Here is an 18,442-nt window from a genome sequence, read left to right as displayed (position 1 = left end):
TTAAATGCTTCTTTCTTCAGCAACCCTATCTGTTGGGGAGACACTTTCATCATAAAGGTTATCCTCCTGTTTACTGGCACAGCAAGTTTTATTCGGGGTAGCAACCTCCAGTACGCCTTTGACTGAAGTGAAGTCTGCATGTGTGCCAAAAATCTTGTCCCAGTGTGTAAAGTGAGGGGCATAGTTGCTCATGGGTTTCTGGTGATGAAGATCATGCTTTATTGGCCCACCGTAAATCCCAAATGGTATCAGACGTGAAGTGGACCAGGGAAAATCATATCCACAATGGTCTTCCACAGAGACATACACATGAAATACCATAAATATCCAGGCTGTAAGAGTATGGCACCTGAATATGATAGGGTTTATTGTGGTCCAGAATCCAACAGTCACCAGTTCCCAACCCCCAAGACATTGGGTAGCTAAAGAAAAAGGAGCCATGTATTCATGATGAATGGCATGGAATGTTTTGTATAGCCACCTGTTCCTGTGATGGATCATGTGCCATATAAAATACTGAAAATCAAATAGCAGAAGACTTGCTATCACCCCAAACACTACGTCCACAAGGTTTGGAGCGTCTTCTGGCAATGGGCATGGAGGTCTCCAGTACCACTGGGCAACTGTAGCTGGGAAGATAAAGAATAAGTGGTTGTATAGAGTCACTCCAAGGCAATGGAAAATCATTGGTCCAGTTGGATTCCTGTCCTGTTGGATCTTATACTTGTGAATAAAAGGCCATCTTCTGCCCATAATGTTGAAAACGAGGTAAGGCATGCAGAACACAGCGTAGCATGACACAGTAAGGACTACAGGAAAGAGTGGAGACCTAAGAGTATCAGAATAATGAAGCCGCAGGTAGTCCCACAATGGCTGCAGAAGTGATCTGCTCTGGAGATATGTGTCCAAAACATGGGGCAGACAGGAGAAGGCTTCCATCATCAGCACCTGCTTTGCTATAATCTTCAAGGGAAATGCTGCATAAGATCTTCCTTTTTATTATTCATTTGGATGGAGCTGAGCTGACTCCCCCTCCCATTCAGCAGCTTTCACAAACCCAACAATTCAGACCCTTTCCAGCTCCCTGACAACACAGCCTGGCTCCATGAGGATAATGTGACTGTTTTAAAGGGGCCACAATTGACAAACAACAGCTTTTAGTTACAGCAGTGAAACAGTGAACAAATAAGTGGCATCACACGTGTGATTTAATGCACAAAATAAAATGCACAAAACACAAAATATCAGCACTTATAGTAATTGTCACACGAGAGAACATATCATTTTAACCCTACTGCCTTGGAAGTACTGTACAAAAGTAGTGTTATATTACTACTGAATTATTTACCTACTGAAACAGAGAACACAAAGAGGACGTCATTCTACGGACACCACTAGGAGCAACATTATTTGGACTAGGAATATACAAATTACACCTATGGCTGTGTATAATTGGTAAGTAGATAACATTACTAGGTATCTGTTCCAGTTGTCTTCACACTGGTATTATGTGCTCTTTTAGCACTGGTTTCTATATGGTATGTAAAGAGGACCTGTCATCTCCTTGACCTGATTGTTTTAGGAAATAATTGTATTCTCTATGACATAACAATTCTGGAACATCTTTTCTCTGCATTGTCCCATTCTTGTAATTCCTCTTTGTAATGTATCAATAAATTGACATCTGGGTGTTCGCTGGCATGTCCCTGCACAGTCCGACGTTGTCCAGTCAGTGCTGACTGTGGAGGGACACACCCTGCTGACAAGGTGGATGGTAACACCCAATTGTCAGTCAATTCATATATTTCTAGGAGGAATAACAGAGGAAAAGTATTATGACAAAACAGGATCCAGAACTATTATTTCATTGGAATTCAAGTATTTACTAAAATAGATATGTCAAGAGAGGTGACAGATGTACTTGTAACAAATGTCTAAAATAACTATCTGCAGTTGACATTACCTCTATTTCTACACTCTTGTGAAATATGAACCGTTTATGTTATCACAAAATGTATTATATATAATAATGGATTATTATAAAATATTGATTTCACCCAATGTCACTATAATAACAGTTAACAATTACACACTGACACTGTCTTATGAGTCCTACAATGTAAGAACACGGTGCTAGATTGCACAGATGATCTGTGTGGGTGGATCTGAATGAAATGCACAGAACACATAGAAATGTAAAAGCACACTCTTAAGAATACTTTTATTTCCTGGGTTAAACATCGGAGGTGTAAAGGTTTCCTGTTGGTATTTTGGTCGACTCTAAAACACAGTTTGGTTTCCCTTCACCTTTTTATTATACAAAATAGAAACAATACACCTGAATATTAGGCATTTTCACTAAAAGAGCAAGTGGTTCCACAAATTAAGTCCCAGTGTCGGAAAAAAGGAGCAAAGTTTGTGCCTGGCTTCTGATGATGCAAATCGTGGGCTAGAGCTCCTCCATATAAACCAAGGGGGAATATATGGTGAAACGCCCATGGAAAGTTATACCCTATGTGATCATCTACAGACATCCAAATACTAAGTAGGTTACAGGTCCATGATGTTAATGGATGACATCCTAACCGGATGGGATTCATAGTACTCCAAAATCCAACAGTCATCAGCTCATAGCCACTGAGATTCTGACTAGACCATGAAAATGGTGCAACATATTCATGGTGAACAGCATGAACCTTTTTGTATAACCAGTGGTTTTTATGGTGTAGTAAATGCCATATAAAATACTGGAAGTCAAACAAAAGCAGGCACCCCAAGACCTCTCCAAGAAGAGTACAAAGGGAAGGAGCACTTACTGGCAAGGATACAGGTGGCGACCACAACCAATTTACAAATACAGTTGGAAAGACAAATATCACATGGTTCAATACCGCCTTCCAGACACAAGAAATCATCATTCTTATTGTGGGTCTCATGTTCTTCTGAATTTTGTATTGATAGAAAAAGTGCCATCGATTTCCCAGCAGGTCTATAACAGCAAATGGCAAACTGAAGAACAGATAGCCAGAGAATGCAAGGAAGACAGGGAAAACAGGGCTCTTCACTGTGCCATCAAATTCTCTGAGGATGTAATCCCAGAATGGCTGGAGAACCAAATGTTGTCTTGAAGTAGATGAGTTCATTCTGATATTGGTGTTCTGAGGCATTCACCGTCTTATTTATCTGAACACTAATCTACTAATCCATAGACATTTTTTAGGATCTGGAGGAGCAATCTCATTATGTAAGGGCAAAATAAGCAATTGTTTAGTTTGCCAATTAGTTTCTTAGAAGAGAATAGAATGTCTTTGAAAGCTGGAGCCTACAAAAATGTACAGTATATACAATGTACGTATCCAAAAATAGACATAACCAGCTTATCTGGTTCAGTGCTCCATGAAGGCTTTTCTGTCCTGTTCACATTGATGCCGAAAATGTAAAGATGTATGCTGGCAACAGGAAACATTCTTGTATTAAAAAGTTAATCTTTTTTTTTTTTTTTTTCTCTCTAAGGGTGAATTCACACTGAGTAAACGCTAGCTTATTCTGAACGTAAAACACGTTCAGAATAAGCGGCGTCTAAAGCAGCTCCATTCATTTCTATGGGAGCGGGGATACGAGCGCTCCCCATAGAAATGAATGGGCTGCTTCTTTCACTCCGTGCAGTCCCATTGAAGTGAATGGGGAGTGCCGGCGTATACGGCAAGCTCTGCTCATGCCGGAGCGTACACGCCGGCACTCCCCATTCACTTCAATGGGACTGCACGGAGTGAAAGAAGCAGCCCATTCATTTCTATGGGGAGCGCTCGTATCCCCGCTCCCATAGAAATGAATGGAGCTGCTTTAGACGCCGCTTATTCTGAACGTGTTTTACGTTCAGAATAAGCTAGCGTTTACTCAGTGTGAATGCACCCTTACATTGGACAATGGGACAAATCAGCTTAATTGATGTGTTTCTGGCGAAAAAGGTTCCTCTATTATAGCAAGAGCACCACCATTGGAACTATATACTATATGGAGAAAAGCAATGGTCCCATCTCTTCAGTAGTTCCAGTGAAGGGAATTTTTAACGCTTCAGCATATGAAGACATTGTGGACAATAGCATGCTTCCAACTTTGTGGGAACAGATTAGGGAAGATCCTTTTTCTATTCCAGCATGACTGCGCCCAGTGCACAAAGCAAGGTCCATAAATGCAAGGTTGGGTGAGTTTGGTCTAGAAGAACCTGACTGGCTTGCACAGAGCCTTGACATCAATCCCATAAAATACCTAGAATAGTTATTGAGAGCCAAACCCTCTTGTCTGATAAGTATTTCAAAGATTAATAAATGTACATACATACAGTATATACATCTTCTTAATGGTAACATATAGAAATAAGAGGATATCTCCTATGCGAGGGGTTTTTGATTGTTAATATGGTATAATCCAGTAATGCTATTTATTAACCACTAAGTAAATATGAACAGTCAACTGTAGTGGGTCAAGGTCATTTTGATCTCAGATTTATCTGACAGTCCTTCTTTATCTCAATAAACATCCGGCACAGAGGTGTTTTGGGGTTATTGCCTCTCATCAGCTTATGGCTGGCTGGATGAGAGGTCCTAGATGAAGAACAGAATGGGTACTATGCAGGGCATGCATGGTCTAATAAATGCGGGCAGCGCGCGGCAAGAACACGGAACCCATTATAGTCTATGGGATCTGGGTGCTTTTACAGCACAGCGCTTGCAATTGCGTTTGTATTCCATTTGGGGGGTCTCCATACAGACTATACCCGGATGGAATACAAAAGCAGATGTGAACAGGGCATTAATAGGGGCTGCTCCACTAATTCCAGCACAGTTGGAATTTTTTTCTCTAGCTCCCACTATTCCTGAGTAATCAGTGCTATTAGTTTTGGTACCTGATATGTTATTTAGATGCTGCACTGTCAGTAGAGTGGTGCCAGGCAGGAGCAGACAAGGGGTGTGATTCTGAGCTCTGATAATGGCTGCCTCTGATTGGAGTTCTGAATCACACCTCATTGCCTGACACTGCCCTTCTGATATTACAGAGCTTAAATCTGAGGTTTCCTCTGCAGACTTTCTGCTTTGATTTTACCTATGTGGAATCCCATCCACTTTACTGTGACTGTAAAACACTATGTTTTTTTCACTATCTGGGGCCCCAGCCCAAGAGAGAAGAAGCGCTGCAGGTCAGACCCCAACTGAGCCATCTTACATCATTGTGGCATACATAACCAGCCAGGGCAGGTGTGTCATCTGAAATAATCCTAGCAACTTTACTCCACAATATTTTCATGTCATCTATGGAGGAACATACAGAAAGAACTAAATCTATTCCTCTTGTTTGTTCCTAAAGGCTTTGGAAGTCATGCAACTCTTCTTCAAAGTCAGTAACTGAGCGGTGTCAGATGCATCCGTGCTTTCAGGGCAGGCTGACAAAAAAAAAGAAACTCCACTCCTGTCTCTTAATATCCGATGAAACATCTTTAGTTCTCCGTGTCACAATGTTACTTCTCAGGACAAATGTTGCTTCTCAGGACAAATTTTCTCTGCCATTTTCATCACGCAGTTTTTAATAAATTCACCCTCAGTAAAGGGTTTGCAGAGCTTGGCAATAAGCGTTGCTACCTCGCAGCTCACCTTCATGGCACATGGGCTCTTGTGAAAAGACGCTGTTACAAGTGCCCCTTAAATCAGCTTCCGCTTGCTTAAATTTTTTGACGCTTTCTTTCCCAGTTATCTTGTCACAGTTAGCATATTTCCTCTGATAGTGCCTCTTGATATTGAATTCCTTGAAAACAGCCACAGAATCAGTTGTTTCGTATTCCAGTGAAACAATTCCACTTGTCCTCGAACTGGCAGCCCTCGCAGTTGCTTTGAGGAAATGGTGTCAGCTCCTGGAGGTAGCAAAGTTTTCTGTGGCAATATATTACAGTATAAACCACAATTTTTTTTTATATTTTCAATCTGCTCACAGACTGAATCTCTATAGGTAGTCTTTTTCTCTTATTTTGAAAGAATGACTTTTTTAATGTACCATATATACTCGAGTATAAGCCGAGTTTTTCAGCACAGTTCCTGTGCTGAAAAAGCCCGCCTCGGCTTATACTCAACTCAAGCAACTTTTTTTTTTTTTTGGGGGGGGGTGGGGGGGGGGGGCAGGGAGGTCTTTGATACCTTTGATCAGAGATCTCAGGCATTAGCTCCAGCATCTCTGCTGTAACTCAGACCCGGTTGCTATGGCGACCGCTCTGCAGCAGAGCGGCAGCCATTATAATTACAGACCCGGCATCCGCTGTAATAGAAGGGCGGATGCCAGGGAGGGTTTTTGTGTCGGGGCCCGTAGCATCGCCACGCTCCTGCCACTGCAGAAAAACAGCGCCGGCAGGAGCTTGGCGATTCTATTTGAAAAATCACAGGTCCATAGGTCCACAGAATAAATCACTCCTTTCTCTAGAATACATATAAAAGTAGAAAATTACAGTGAAACACATACACATTAGGTATTGCTGTGTCCGCAAGTGCCCGGTCTACTCAAGAAAGGGTATCTGCAGTGCTCCTATTCTGTCGGGAAGGGGTTAATAGGAGCACTGCAGATACCCTATATTCAGCCAGGCTGAATTCCAAGTGGGGGGAAAAAAGCCAGTCCTCAAGCTCAGGGAAGGGGCAGACAGACAACCAAAACACCCCCTCCCCTTCCCCATCACCCAGCATCTACTGTACCCAAAAATTCCGGCCATTTTAATTTTTGAAATTTTCCAGTAGCTGCTGCATTCCCCCCCCCCCCTCCCCCAGCTTATACTCAAGTCAATAAGTTTTCCCAGTTTTTTGTGGTAAAATTAGGGGTCTTGGCTTATATTCACGTCGGCCTATACTCGAGTATATAAAGTAATAAAGTTTCTAAGCTCCACTCTTTCCATTTAAAGCCCCCCTCAGGCCAGTTTTATTATTCTTTAATCCTATAGTACTGGGCATGCTCATGTCACTCTCCGGGTATCATTATTCAGCTCCAGAATGGGTCCTGGGTTGGTCATGTGATCAGTAGTCTGAGCTGCCAACTCACACACCATCTGAAAGTCTCTGGTTTCTGTGTATGTAAGACTTACATAGGAAAAGTGACTTCTGGCTGCTTTGTGAATCACCAAGTCAGTCTGCCAATCACGTGATCATCCAGGAAGATATTTTATGAACAATGAGCCTAGTGTGTGCAAATCATTCAATCCACACTGCACATACATGAATGTTATTAGAGATACAGATGCAGCACAGAGCAAATAGTGAGTACCAGTATCAGAAGCAATTATCAAAATGGCAAAACAAAGCGCTGAGCATCCAGCGCACCCTGGGCCGCACCAATCCCAACCCTTCAGAAATGTTCACCAGAACCCCTGATGGTGGGGATGGACTTGGAGGCTATTGTCGGGTAGGGCGGTAAGGGTCAGGGAAAGCCGGACACACAGCACACCACTAGTCACAGCTTAACCAGAAACTGAATAACTTACCAGCAGTTTTTCAGAGTTGGCGTGAAGATTTGAAGAACCAGAAGGCAGCGTATGGCAGTAGCTATTAAATGGCAGCAGTACACCCAAGAGTAGTTGTCCAATCCGGGTCGTCAACATGAGGTCAGCACAGTACAGAGGGTAATCCAGAAGAGAGGTCAAGCAATTCAGGCTAGTAACAGGAGAGCAGAGCGGTACAACAACAGATTCAAGGAGCAGAGGTCTAAAGGCAAGCCGGGGTCGTCAACAGGAGATGTTACAGTACAAAATTGAGAGGCAAAGGCAGAGTCCAGGGAACAGAATCAGAAGGTCAAAAAACAGAGACACACAGAACAATACAGCAGAGGAAGCTAATTAGGAGAACCCTAATAGCCAGAGGTGAGCCAGAGCAAGAGCCCAACTTAAATAGGCTTCAGTGCACCACATGACCCACTGCCCCGGCAGTTCGCTGCCCAACTCAGGAGGGGACCGGCAACCCCCGCACGCCGCCGCAGAGGTTCCGGTTCCCCCTTCTGAAGCAGCCAGAAGCAAAGGGCCGAGGGACCAAAAGAGGAGAGGGCCGGCAACCTCCACACACAGCCACGGAGGCTCTGGCCTAACTCCCAACATACGCAGATAAAATGCCTATAGTTCACAAAATTTCAAAGGCAATAAACAAAAGACTTTTTTGCAATGAAATCAAAGTTCAGTTTTTGTTCTTCAATCCTTCCCTATTATTTCCCATGAATCATTGACTGTCTTTGGATTTGGCACATATAATTAACAAATAGATGCATAAATAAATTACATAATATTACTTCCTCTGTACTTATTAGCCGCTGAATAACAAGGGAAATGTCACGGAAATGTTTTGGGGAGAAAGATGTGAATAGTTTTATTCCATTCAAGCTGGCAGTCCCAATATGGTGATAGATAATAAGCTCAGAAATACATTCTGGCTTGTACAGTAAAGAAGCTCAGGCTTTCTGCTATATGAATCACATGTTGGCACTATATGAAGATGCAGCCACTCAAAAGCTGTTTCTGTATCTGGATGGCTCATATTTTTTTCTCTTAGCATTATAGGTGATGCTGTATGTGTTGATGTTCAGTAAGTATTTCATTTGGAAAAGGATGGTAGTTGGGGCATATGTGTATTTCAGAATCATAACTACATCCATCATTTCATCAGCTGCACCGCCATACCCTTTAAATGCATTTACATATTAATGTATAAAAAGATAAAATTACATTTAGTGCATATTATGTAACACCAGTAAGCTTTGGTACAAGACATATAATATCAACCACAGTGCCCATACATTAGTGCCAGCCACTGTGTAAGTTTTCCCACCTACATAGAATGGAAAGGTCTGTAATTTTTATCTTAGGTATACTTCAATTATTAGATAGAAAAAAAAATCCAGAAAATCACACTGTATGATTTTTAAATAATTAATTTGTACTTAATTGCATGAAATAAATATTTGATACAATAGGAAAGCAGAACTTAATATTTGGTACAGAAACTTTTATTTGCAATTACAGAGGTCAAATGTTTCCTGTAGTTCTTAACCTGTTTGCACACACTGCAGCAGGGATTTTGGCCCACTCCTCCAAACTATCTTCTTCAGATCTTTCAGATTTCAGGGTTGTCGCTGGGCTACATTGAGTTTCAGCTGCCTCAAAAGATTTTCGATGGCATCCAGGTCTGGAGACTCGCTAGGCCACTCCAGGACCTAATGCTTCTTACGGGGCACTCTTTAGTCGCCCTGGCTGTGTATTTCGGGTCATTGTCATGCTGGAAGACCCAGCCACAGCCCATCTTCAATGTTGTTACTAAGGGGAGGAGGTTGTTGGCCATAATCTTGAGATTATGTTGTTGGCCCCATCCATCCTCCCTTAAATAGTTATGGGTTTGGAAGGAAAGGGTTAAAGGCTCCCAGTTTGGAGGTTTCTGACCTGTAGTAGCCCATTCATGTAAACCAGGACACAAGACAGCTGATAAGAGGGAGCAATGTCTGTACTGTAGGTTTAGTGTCTTAACGAATAAATTACCAAAAGTTCTGATATGAAGAAGCCTCTTAGCCTGGAAGATTTTAATGACAGAATCAGGGGCGTAACTACCGCAGTGGCCTTGATAGTGGCAGTTATGGGTGTTGCAGAGGTAGAAATGAAAAAAGATGGTTAAGGCTGGGGCCTGAAATGGTGTAAACTCCCTGAAGAGACCCCAGAGTATAAGAACACTAGTATTTGTTGGGGTTCACCCAGCAAACACTCTTGCCAGGGGCCTGCAGCCTTAAAGGGGTTGTCCCATCACAAAGATCCTATCTATACTGCTTGTTAATGTGGATGTAAGACTTTTCCTAAATACACTGCTTCAGCAAAACTGCTTTGTTTGTCCACTATCTTACTTTATTCAATTATTTGTGGCCACAGCCCTGACTTATCTGCTCATGAGTCAAGTGATGTATCTGCTGCTCTCAGGGGGGAGGGAGGAGGGGCTAAGTGCAGGGAGCGAGCCTGTGTATCTAGCTATTCCTGTGTCTACACCACATGACCTAGCTTCCTGTTAGCAGATAGAGGAGAGGAGCTGCTTTCATTTCTTCTGTTCTCCCAGTTATCAGGCTAGCTAATTCAATTGTGTTCATTATGGCAGAGACAGGCAGTCTCTGTATGTAACACAGAATGGAGTTGCTGCTGCCTGTACTTCATAGTCCAATATGGGTGGGCGGAGCTACACACAAATTTGGGGGCGGAGCTGAACGGCAGGTTGCATGTGAAACCCCACCCACCAAATGATGCAAGAAACCAGGAAGAAAGAAGATTTTACAGCAGTAAAGACTGATGAGTATGTGAGGTGGGAATACCCCTTTAACTACTGATCCCTGCTCATGCTCACGGCGGCCTCTTATAGTCTCTATTGGGTGAACAGTCTCTTATGGATACGTTTAGTGTATAAACTAGGTGTTTTTCCCAACCTGTGTACTATAAGGAGGACTCTACTGCTATGCGGACAAAACGTTTGTTGCACAGATACAATAATGCGATAGTGCTATGTGGGGCCTTTTCCTTAATCTGACTTTTTTTAATTATAAATTATTACTGTACTCTCACATCATTACATACAATATCATAATTTCTTCATCTCTCAGAATCATCTTAATGTGTTAACATTTATTGGCAATAACTTTTTACAACGCAGATGGTTCTAATTAATCTTGGCTAAATACAATTAGTCCTCTCGCAGCTTCCTTTGTGTAATTAGCTTTCTTAGATCAAAAGGGAAAACAAGGTTACACAGAATGGGCGTATTGTGCAGAAATAATTGAGGCTAGAATAAGATTGTAAATCTGAAGACAGGCATGTGAAATCCAACAAGATTAACCTGGAAATGCAAAAAAACATAATAATCTAAAAACTAAAATGCTTCACTATAGATCTGTATAAGGATTTGCTTCAGGGACTGGCTACTTGAATAAGACATTCAGCTGGTCGCCAGGGGTCCGAACTGTTAAGGATAGGCTATCAGTTTTGTAAAGGAAGATAACCACTACAATCTGAACCAAGTAAACCATGAATGTAGTTATGGAGTATATTAATGGAAAGTACAGCCTCATAAAAATCAGCAACTTTATTTCATCTCCATAAAACCCACAGGGCGCTCCTTACTGCTAAGTGTGATTGTTATGCAGTAAGGAGCGCCCCCTCTGACAGTACAAGGCTATTTTAGAGTACAGTCAAGGGGGTGTTTCTCACAGCCCAGCAATGATGTAGGCTGATATTGAGGAGATATTGTTGCCGAAATTAACAGCACCAATATCTCCAGGATCGGGACACATATGGGGAAAGCCAACAGTGTGCTGCATTCATGACCATGACATTTAAGGGTTCCCGATACAACAATATTATTATCATATTATTATAATAATAACATATTTGGACACTCGTAACTTTTTTAAATTTCTATGTACATGGATGCATAAGGCTTCTTTTTTTGTGGGGCCAAGTGTAGTTTTTTTGTTAAAAACCTATTTGGATCAATAATACATAAATACAGTGAAACACATACACATTAGGTATCCCTGTGTCCAAAAATGCCTGGTCTATAAAATCTTTAAAAATATTTTTCCCGTACGGTAAACGTCGTAGCGTGAAATAAAGATCAAAAGTGCCAAGGGAAGCAGTAGGAGTTAGGAGAGCAAGAAAAAGAGACATTCTGCTACAGATAACATTAAGTTTTTAGCAGTTTTCTAACCATTCAAAACTGTATTGATGTGAGTGAATCTATAGTGAGATATATCTTACAGTTATCTGTTTTCTTTCTGCTTCTCCCCACTCCACAGACCTCTATTAACTGCCGCCACTTAGGACTGAAGAAGGATCTGAGCAGTAAACTGAGCAGGTTAGAAGGTAGGGGGAGCAGGAAAGAACTATAATAATTGGAGAGATTGTACTATTGTTTATTAAAAAAAAAAAAAAAAAAAAGGGAATGACAGCTACATTTTAAATTCAATGGTCAAAAAAACCCTTTTACAGTGCCCTAGTGTCAGGCTGTCTAGCCCTGATCAGCTTTCATTTGCATGAGCAAAGTATATGGGAGAGGAACGGTTAGTGTAGTGATCATTCTTATCATTATCGAGAGCACACCCCAGTCAATCCAGAGCAATGTGCTGCTGATTATCATCCATCTCTTTACGCTGCATAAAAGATGCAATCTGCCGAAACAGGGATATGTAAATATTCTTATGAACACTTGTTCTCGATAAAAGCTCTGATAACCCAGACGTGTGATGCAGCAGACATGTGTCTGTTCGTATATACATCATGGCTTTCTTTCATAATGTAAGGCAGTGACACTGTGCCAGATCAGGATTCATCATAAAAAGAATCGCAACGTGCTCCTTTGATGGTTTCCATCATTTTATAACATTCATGCTATGAAAAGTGATGGAACAGCAGAGCTACTAATGGGATTGTAATATCTAATGTAAAAGGAGGGAGGATCAAGTGTAGTATCCAGAGGTGTATCTAGCATAGACTGGGACCCATAGCAAACTTTTGACTTGAGACCCACCACCCACATATGACACAGCACCCCCTTTCTTGTCCCCTACACTGTATAATACTCCATTTACAGACAATATAATGTCCCAAAGTGGCCTCCAGACAGTATAATATGCCATAGTGGCCCTTCCACACAGTGCAAGATCCCATAGTGGCCCCTGCAAACGGTATAATATCACATAGTGAACCCTCCACACAGTACAATGTCACATACAGGTCCATTCACACAATATAATGTTCCATAGCAGCCCCTTCACACAGTATAATGTCCCACAGTGGCCCTTGAACACAGTATAATGTCCAAAACCATCCCCTCCACGCAGTATAATGTTCCATACTGATCCTTCCATAGTATAATGTCATATATTGGCCCCAGCACACAGAAAAATATTCCATAGCAGCTCCCCCACACAATATAATGTCAGAATGGCCCCTGCACACAGTCAAATGTTCCATAGCAACCCCTCCACACAGTACAATGTCCCACAGTGGCCCCTGCACATTGTATAATGTCACATAGTGGACCCTCTAAAGAGTATAACTTCACATAGTGGCCCCTCCACACAGTTTAATGTCCCATAGTGGTCCCTATGGTGTTCGTTACAGATATTGGAAAAATTTTGGATACACACGCATACATTATACATACTATTATGCCCCTTAGTGGCCCCTGCACACACTATTTATGTGCCATAGTGGCCGCTGCACACACTATTATGCCTCATTGTAGACCACCCATGAACAATTATTATAATCTGGGGACCAAAGTATAACAATTGGGGGCCCAGGCTGGGATACAAGCATAAAAAACGATGTTATTTACCTCTCCTGGGCTCTGGCACACTTGCTGATTTCGGTCATCTTCAGTGTCGGTACAGACGTCACATGAGCCAGGCCTGCGGTCGCATAATGACGCAGACCCGGTCCACATGATGTCTGGGACGTCACCACACATTCCCGAAGCATGCCAGAGTGCAGGGGAGGTAAGTAACAGTGTTTTTTTATGTTCCCTCACCTCCCCTGGCCCTCCCATCGTTATATTCTTGGGTCTTTTCAGATCCCAGAGTATAATATGATAGCAGTGTTTGTTGGAGTTCGCAGGCTCGCGGTCTCACTTGCCAATCCCTGCTCCTGATCACAGCTGCATCTGCAGAAGGAGAAGTGCAGGCAGCCGTGAGCAGATTCAGGGATCAGTAAGTAAATAGGGCCTGTTACCTACTGGGGTTATTCCAGCAGGTAATGGACTATTAAAAAAAAAAAAAAATGTCCTAATGTCCCGCGCCCTGTGGCAGCTGCTATTGCTGCTATCTCGGTTGTAACACCACTGACTATACCCCAGAGTATAAATCATACAAACAAAAACCAGAGAGACTTGCCTCTCCTGGGCTCTGGTATGACTCCTCTTCAATGATGTCACAGATGTGGGTTACACCGATGTCATTATGTACTGTGACACCAGCCTGACCCACGTGATATCTCTGATATCACTAAAGAGGACCAAAGACAGCAGGAACCAAGGAGAGGTAAGTAACTTTTTTTTTTTTTTTTTATGTTCACTCACCTCTCCTGGGCTCATGATCATTATATTCTGGGCAGGTGTCTGAAGAGGTCCCAGAGTATAATAGTCTCAATTTGGACGTATTTGGTCCAAATGGAACCTCCAGGCCGCAGGTCCACACCCTTATCCACTGCTTCAGCTTCCCCTTCTGCCCTTCAGGGGGCATCCGAGCATCCTATATTACGTTGCTGTCAGCGATGGCCTGACACTGTTAACCATCAGTAAGCAGAAATAGGGATCGGTAAGTAAATAGGGCCCATTGCCTGCTGGGGTTACTTCAACAAGCAATAACCTTTTTAATTTTAATATATATAAAATTAAAAAAGCAGCAGGGGCCCACCACTCATCCTTGTTCAGTAGCCTTCCAGATGCTGAAACAGATGGTAGTCTTGGTCTGTAATATAATTGGTTGCACATATACAGTTTTTTTTTCAATATATGTCCCAAATCTCTTTCAGACTAAATTTATTAAAACTATGCTGAAGATGATCTCCGAGGTTGCACAAGGCCTGCTGATACTGTGCTGAGATTTCAATGCACCTAATATGCAGCATGATGGATTATACAGCAGGCTCCAATTCTGATAGGGTAGAGACATACTCTCTAGCTTTGCAAAAGAAAACCTCCTTAATATTTGGAGGTATCAACGTGCCTCAGAGAGGGGTTATTCATTTTTCTCTACTAGACATCGCTCATACTAGAGGATCGATTATTTTCATGTTAACCGAGAGGCTGAGGCTTGGTTCACACATCAGTATGCCATCCGTCCTTTTGAATTCAGTTTGACACTTTAAAACGGACTGATGCACATACTGATTGTATATAGAGATGAGCGAACAGTGTTCTATCGAACACATGTTCGATCGGATATCAGGGTGTTCGCTATGTTCGAATCGAATCGAACACCGCGTGGTAAAGTGCGCCAAAATTCGATTCCCCTCCCACCTTCCCTGGCGCCTTTTTTGCACCAATAACAGCGCAGGGGAGGTGGGACAGGAACTACGACACCGGGGGCATTGAAAAAAATTGGAAAAAGTCATTGGCTGCCGAAATCAGGTGACCTCCATTTTAGACGAATAGTGGATTTCAAATCCGGGTGTGCTTAGCACACACATTCAGCTCTACTTCATCGGGCTAATAGAATGCATTGGCCAATCAGCGCTGGCCAATGCATTCTATTAGCGTGAACTGAGTTTGCACAGGGGTTCTAGTGCACCCTCGGCTCTGCTACATCAGATTGCTACATCTGATGTAGCAGTGCCGAGTGTGCATCAGATGTGTAGTTGAGCAAAACTGACTCAGCACTGCTAAGTCTCTGCATTCGCATAGGAATGCATTGGCCAGCCTTCGGCCAATCAGCGCTGGCTCTGCCGGAGGAGGCGGAGTCTAAGGTCGGACCTGAATGGAGACTGGTGTGGAGCGATCTTAGACTCCGCCTCCTCCAGCAGAGCCAGCGCTGATTGGTTGAGTTCCGTACTCTGGCCAATCAGCACTGGCCAATGCATTTCTATGGGGAAAAGTTAGCTTGTGAAAATCGCAAACTGACAGGGATTTCCATGAAATAAAGTGACTTTTATGCCCCCAGACATGCTTCCCCTGCTGTCCCAGTGTCATTCCAGGGTGTTGGTATCATTTCCTGGGGTGTCATAGTGGACTTGGTGACCCTCCAGACACGAATTTGGGTTTCCCCCTTAACGAGTATATGTTCCCCATAGACTATAATGGGGTTCGAAACCCATTCGAACACTCGAACAGTGAGCGGCTGTTCGAATCGAATTTCGAACCTCGAACATTTTAGTGTTCGCTCATCTCTAATTGTATACTGACACTTTTTTATGCTGATAGCAAACGCTGTCATCCCCTAGAGGACAGATAAGTGGATTAAAAGTAGAAAATTGTAAAAAGAGTAGAGATAAGGAGGACATAAGGAAATTTATTATGAGATAAGGACATTTATTATATGTCCTTATCTCTACTCTGTTTACAATTGCTACTTTTAATCCCCTTATCTGTCCTCTAGGGGATGACAGCGTTTGCTATCAGCATAAAAAAGTGTCAGTATACAATCAGTATGAACATCAGTCCGTTTTTAGTCTCAAACTGAATTCAAACGGACGGACGGATGGCATACTGATGTGTGAACCAAGCATAAGGTGTCTGCACAGAACATGAACTACTTTCCTCTCCACATGACTCGTGCGGACACCGCGCAGAAAACACACGGACTTCATTATAGTCTATGGGGTCCGTGGACTTTCACTGCTTGTCAATGCATTCGGTAATCCATTCGGGGAGTTCCCATGCGGACTCCCCGAACGGACTACCGAACGCAGATGTGAACCGGGCCTTAGTTAAGGTTTGTTGATGCATTTTTTTTTATTTTAATACTGGAACCAGGAGTGGATTGAGTATAGAGAGGCAGTACTTGTCCTTTATGATCTGCACCTGCTTTTGGCTACAGCAGCATTCAGTACCTGGGCTGCTGATGCTTTCACTTCTCAGGAAATAAATCACGGATTCATTTTAGCTTTATTTCTTACCAACATGGTAACAGCAAAACCGTGTGGCCAGTAATGAAATAAAGATGAATTGATTTGTCATTTCATGGGGCAACACGGTGGCTCAGTGATTAGCACTGTAGCTTTGCAGCACTGGAGTCCTGGGTTTGAATCCTGCCAAGAACAACATCTGCAAGGAGTGTGCATGTTCTCCCGGAGAACTGATAGGGAAAAATGTACAATGTGAGCCCTATATGGGGCTCACAATCTACAAAAAAAAAAAAAAAAAAAAAAAAAGGATGGGTTCACATCCATGTTGGAGACTCCATTGCAGATACCTCGGAAAACCAGCAGAGAAATAAGTCCTGCAAGGAGGAGCTTTTTCCTTCTCCGCCGCTTTTCGTTTTGAAATGGTGGAGACCCGACGGATCTCATTATAGTCGATGGGGTCTACTGGGCTCTGTGTGTGACTGCTGTTGTAGCAGCCCCCCATTGTTCGGTTCCCTCGATGAACCCAAATGACGGAGAGCCTAGTGTTCGTGTGAAGCTAGTATCAGAAAGATGTCAATGTTCTAAATCTTAAGGCTGGGACCCCACTTGGTGTAAGCATAGCGGATTGGCCGTGACAGAAACGCAGCAGAAAAAAACAGCAGCACTGCAGCCGCTAACCCCTCAGCCACCATGTTGCCCCATGAACCCAGCCTTATTGTGGCTTCACTATTGAGTAAACACAAAGAAATATCTACACACTAGCATTTGCGAGTTGTTGGCGTTGATAATCCGCCTATATTCAGAAAACTGCTGCCATCGATGGTTTGCCTGCTCCAGCATTTCGGCAGCTCTCAAGCTGTCCTGATTTTCTTTTTCCAGACATGTTGAAAATTGGCAAACTGCCAGTTTGAATTAAAGGTGTTTGCCCATGTCAGTTTTTCAGCAGTGCCTGGAGCAGATCAGATAATATGCAAATGCATGTACACAATCCACTGACAGTTAAGTGTGTTTACACAGAGAGATAACAGACCTGGCTGAGATAAGGTGCTGCAGGAGCAGTGTAATATAGTATGTGAACATAAATTCATAACAGTCGTAAAGCCATGTCATTTACCGGGATAAAAAGTAGCCTATATTTTAATCGAGGTTACAATCTATCTATGTGCCAAATTTCATCCAAGTCCGTTCAGTTATTTTTGCGTGATTGAGGAACAAACACACAAGCATCCAAACTTTCACAGTTATAATATTAGTAGGGTAGGATAGGATAGGATTGTCTGAGACCAAGAGGCAAGTCATTTTATTAGAGGTACAGAGTAACAATTCTCAATTAATTGACAACTTCACATTGAATTAAATTTTAAAAGTAAATTTAGGAATAAATTGACATTTTCCAATCTTGCACCTATATGACAGGTACAGTAAGCAAATCCATTTAAGTGCTATGTCAGAGATTGTCCCCTGCATTGTCATGTAAGGTAAGGCAACATAATGGAGATCTGCCTAATGTAAAATGCTATCAACATAGGGTAGCAGAGTATACAAATCAATGAGCATTGTTATCTTTATACGTATAATATACTAAAGAAAGGATGAACATTTTTGCAAAAATAAAACAGCTTATGGAAGAATCATTTCACTTCGTTTAGGTGGGCCATGGCATAGCACTACCTTTCCTTGCCCCCACACAGTATAACACCCCATTTATACACGCTTTGTCACATAGCAGCCCCTGCACACAATATAATATCCTATAGCGTCACCTCTACCACTATATAATGTGTCATAGCGGTCCCCACACACAATATAATGTCCTATAGCCTCACCTCTACCACTGTATAA

At 42.4% G+C, this 18,442-nt stretch overlaps 2 protein-coding genes across 2 annotated transcripts; both read right to left on the bottom strand.

The window, feature by feature from the left end:
• On the bottom strand, window positions 1-942 carry LOC142204914 (cholesterol 25-hydroxylase-like protein 1, member 2). Its single transcript, XM_075276243.1, has one exon. It carries the CDS (start codon window positions 940-942, stop codon window positions 1-3), a length of 942 nt encoding a protein of 313 aa, XP_075132344.1.
• A 1,147-nt stretch (window positions 943-2,089) lies between these two features.
• On the bottom strand, window positions 2,090-3,143 carry LOC142203276 (cholesterol 25-hydroxylase-like protein 1, member 1). Its single transcript, XM_075273858.1, has one exon. The coding sequence runs from the start codon at window positions 3,141-3,143 to the stop codon at window positions 2,346-2,348; it is 798 nt and encodes a 265-aa protein (XP_075129959.1). The 3' UTR covers window positions 2,090-2,345.
• Window positions 3,144-18,442: the final 15,299 nt, after the last annotated feature.

Source organism: Leptodactylus fuscus, chromosome 5 (genome assembly GCF_031893055.1).
Source record: "Leptodactylus fuscus isolate aLepFus1 chromosome 5, aLepFus1.hap2, whole genome shotgun sequence".
Taxonomy (NCBI): domain Eukaryota; kingdom Metazoa; phylum Chordata; class Amphibia; order Anura; family Leptodactylidae; genus Leptodactylus; species Leptodactylus fuscus.
This window is presented reverse-complemented; position numbering and strand designations above follow the sequence as displayed.